Below are 3,337 nucleotides of genomic sequence, written 5' to 3' on the forward strand. Positions count from 1 at the left end.
AGGAGGCAGCCTTATCAGTGGCGCACGAGATGAGATGACGATGTAAGTGTCGTTGCATTATAATGTTTTTGTTAGCCTATCCAGTTAAAGCCACTAGATGCGGTGCTGCTGCGTTGTTCATTACAAATATTGCGGGAAAAGAAAACATCAATGCGGAGAAGATCTTGTTTACGTCAAAACTGAAACCAAGCCGTTCACACAGAACGCATATTTCGCGCATTTTCTAGAGGGACATCTACCACCGTTGCACTCTCGTCTCGCACAAAAGAGCCGCATGTTTAGAAAGCCATGTAAAATTAATGAAAGTTCGACTTTGAAAAAACATATCACGAGACTTTATGGCGGGGTTTTTTCCCCATCCCACTTCAACTCGTGCTTTTAAATGAAAAATGTACTCTGTGTGATTGGCTTTCGGCCCTTTGTATTAAACTATGTATACATACATGATGCTGTTTTGTTTATAGTTGTTTAAGCAACTTAATTAATTATAATTGGTTTATAAACATTATTTTTAACATTATGCACTTTTTTTCACAGATAGTCATGTTATCGTATGCTTTGAAGAAACGTGCATTAGTAATATTTTGCTCGATGCGCCCTCTTGTGGCCTCAGGAGAGAATCCAAAAGCTTTTCTTCACCCTAACTGAAATTATGCATTTTAAATTTGAATATAATTCAACTACAAAATTCAAATTGAGTTTTTCAGCCATTTTGACAGCCCTAGTGTGGATGTGTTAAAGTTTAACTTAATGCAAATGAGTAACAACATGGCGAATACCAATAGAAGTGGAGCGCAAGTGATTTCCCTTGCATGAGATATTATTTAGGCAAGAAGGAGAAGAGGTTAATGGTAACTGGGAGTAATTTTCCTGTTCTATACAATATTATTCTGCGTGATGTGTGGCAAAAAAAGTGAAATTGTCTGCATCATATCATGAAAGCATTTTTTTTCTGCCATTTCTGTACACTTTCCCCTTAAGGCACCTCCAAGAAATGTTAAATTCTGAGAGACGATGGATGGATGGATGGATGGATTTGTTATAGTTCCACTCTATCTTTTCTTTCTGTCTGTACAGGTCTTCTTTCACGCAGTTGTTCCACCTCCTCTTCCTCTTTGGACTCCAGACAAACATCCAGGCGACCACCGCGGCCACTCCCACGTCAAAGACCACCGCTGCGGCCATGGCAGGAACGGACCCCTCCTAGCACCAGATCTACTCCTCCTCCTCCCTCCCGTTCCCTCACCGCCACGCCACACTCTGGTACGTCCTTGTTGCAAACTAGTTTTTACAGTACTATCTACAGTAAATAGTATTTTGTATTTGTATTTGTAAATAATAATGTCCATTAACATTATCACAAAATAAACCCTGAGGAGGGATCAGATTCTTAACACAGTCTTGCATCAGCCACAAGGGCAACGACTAATCCCACAGCAAATATGTGAACATAAATTAGTAGATCATCAAAAAAAAAACTTAATGCATTATCCCTTTGCTGAGTCTTGTTCTGCTTTACACTATTCACAGCATTTACAGATATCCATAAACTTGAGAAGCATGAGAAGGTTTAATGTTGTTTTAAGTTTCTCCCTCCTTGCATTTCTACAAAATTTGCATAGCTACAGTAGCTTCTTATTTTATTTTATTTTATTTTTTCTTAGGGAAAATCCTTGATAATTTTCTGCACTCTCTGAGATTATTTGAAGACATTTTCTTCATTTAAAAACTGTAATATTTATTTATTTATTTATTTACTTACTGTCACGTAGAAAGTATTTATCATAACAATGCTTCTAAGTATTTGTAACCTTTTCCAAGTAACCTTTCTACATATCCGGTCACTGGACACATAAAATTTACTATACAATTAACATTTTAATATCTAATATTATGATACATTAACTGATGCAACTTCCCCTACCCCCTCCTATATTTTGAGTGCAATATTCGTAACGTTTTTAAATGGATATTAATAGTAGAAGGTTCATCCATATAGTGGTATTTTTTTTATGTTTTAAGTTGATGTTTTGGCATAATTTCTGTGTTTAGGTTTCCATAGTTTTCATTTTTCTTTTTTAATTACCTTTTTCTTTTGTAAACAATGATAACTACATTGGATTGCAATTATAGAGTGTATCTGTAAGAGATTAAGATGTTTTGGATACATTTTTTTTTTTTCTCATCAGTAATTGCTCGCAGCAGGACCCCTTCAGCCAGCAGCACAACACAAGAGAGCCTAGAGGTGCATTTGGGGGAGCGTGTATTGGTGGTGGGACAAAGGACAGGGGTTGTCCGATATTACGGCAAGACCAGTTTTGCTCCAGGTATGACACTGTTGACACCTTTCTAAGAACCTCATGCAGTGTACGATAACTCTGGAAAGTGCATTGCAGGTCGAGGTTAATTGCACATTTAGAGAAATTTGATGGCTACTCCTTTGCCAATGTACTTGAATCGCTCTCCGTTATGTAACCTCTGAATGAATTAAAGCCATATTTCAGTAGCAGCATAAATGTTCCAAGATGTCTAATATCACACAATGGAGAGAGAAACATTTTATAAATGAGTAAAAGGCCAGCCACTCAGATTCGCATAACAGATTATCCAGATGAAAACTTAGGGGTGTCATTAAATGAGGGGTGTCAATTATTAAATTATAGCATTTTCATTGTAAATAGCATGAAATAAATAAGTAAATTAATAAAATAATACATGTTTCGGCCTTTGTTTTGGCCATGGAAGCATGGTAGCGGGCTTTGTCTTGAACGCACTTCATACCACGAAACGTTTTTTCCTTCTTCTTATTTATTTAGGTAAATAATTGACCATCAAAAAACATATTAAAATTAAGATACAAATTATACCAAACGAAACTCGTTTCAAAAAAAGGGATTCTACAAACAAAAACGTATGAAGTGGTCAAAAAATTATGTCTGACCCACTTCCTTCCGCCGTACTGCCGTCCGATTTACCACGCCAGTGTTTCCCCTGCCATTATATTAGGGGGGCGGCCCCCTTGAAGGTCAAGTATTTAAATTTATTTTCTCTATAGCGCTAGATCACAACAGAAGTCATTTAAAGTTGTATTTCCGATAGAACGGGTCTATACCTAGTTATTTTATTAAACAAACTAAATAGCCTTATGTTATTTATCTTATTTACACGAAGGCATGTCATTTCGGTCTCTATGTTATGGTCGCTCTCTCTGTATCACGCAGAGCGGAGTTCCGCCCCGATGCGCGCGCGCACACACACACATTCACACACACACGTGCGCGCACTCCCACTAGTATTTGTAAATATTAAGCCGCAAAACGACTATTTAAATATTAAT

At 37.1% G+C, this 3,337-nt stretch overlaps 1 protein-coding gene across 1 annotated transcript in view; it reads left to right on the plus strand.

Moving 5' to 3' along the window:
• The window catches only part of LOC107676111 (CAP-Gly domain-containing linker protein 4-like), a 37,080-nt gene extending 34,712 nt beyond the window's left edge, over positions 1-2,368 (plus strand). Inside the window, exons 10-11 of the mRNA XM_016470635.1 lie at positions 1,078-1,263; positions 2,190-2,368. Of these exons, the coding sequence (XP_016326121.1) occupies positions 1,078-1,263; positions 2,190-2,353 (350 nt within the window). The 3' untranslated portion in view covers positions 2,354-2,368. The remainder of the gene's footprint in view (positions 1-1,077; positions 1,264-2,189) is intronic.
• Positions 2,369-3,337: the final 969 nt, after the last annotated feature.

Source organism: Sinocyclocheilus anshuiensis, unplaced genomic scaffold (assembly GCF_001515605.1).
Source record: "Sinocyclocheilus anshuiensis isolate Anshui unplaced genomic scaffold, SAMN03320099.WGS_v1.1 scaffold2490, whole genome shotgun sequence".
Lineage (NCBI taxonomy): Eukaryota > Metazoa > Chordata > Actinopteri > Cypriniformes > Cyprinidae > Sinocyclocheilus > Sinocyclocheilus anshuiensis.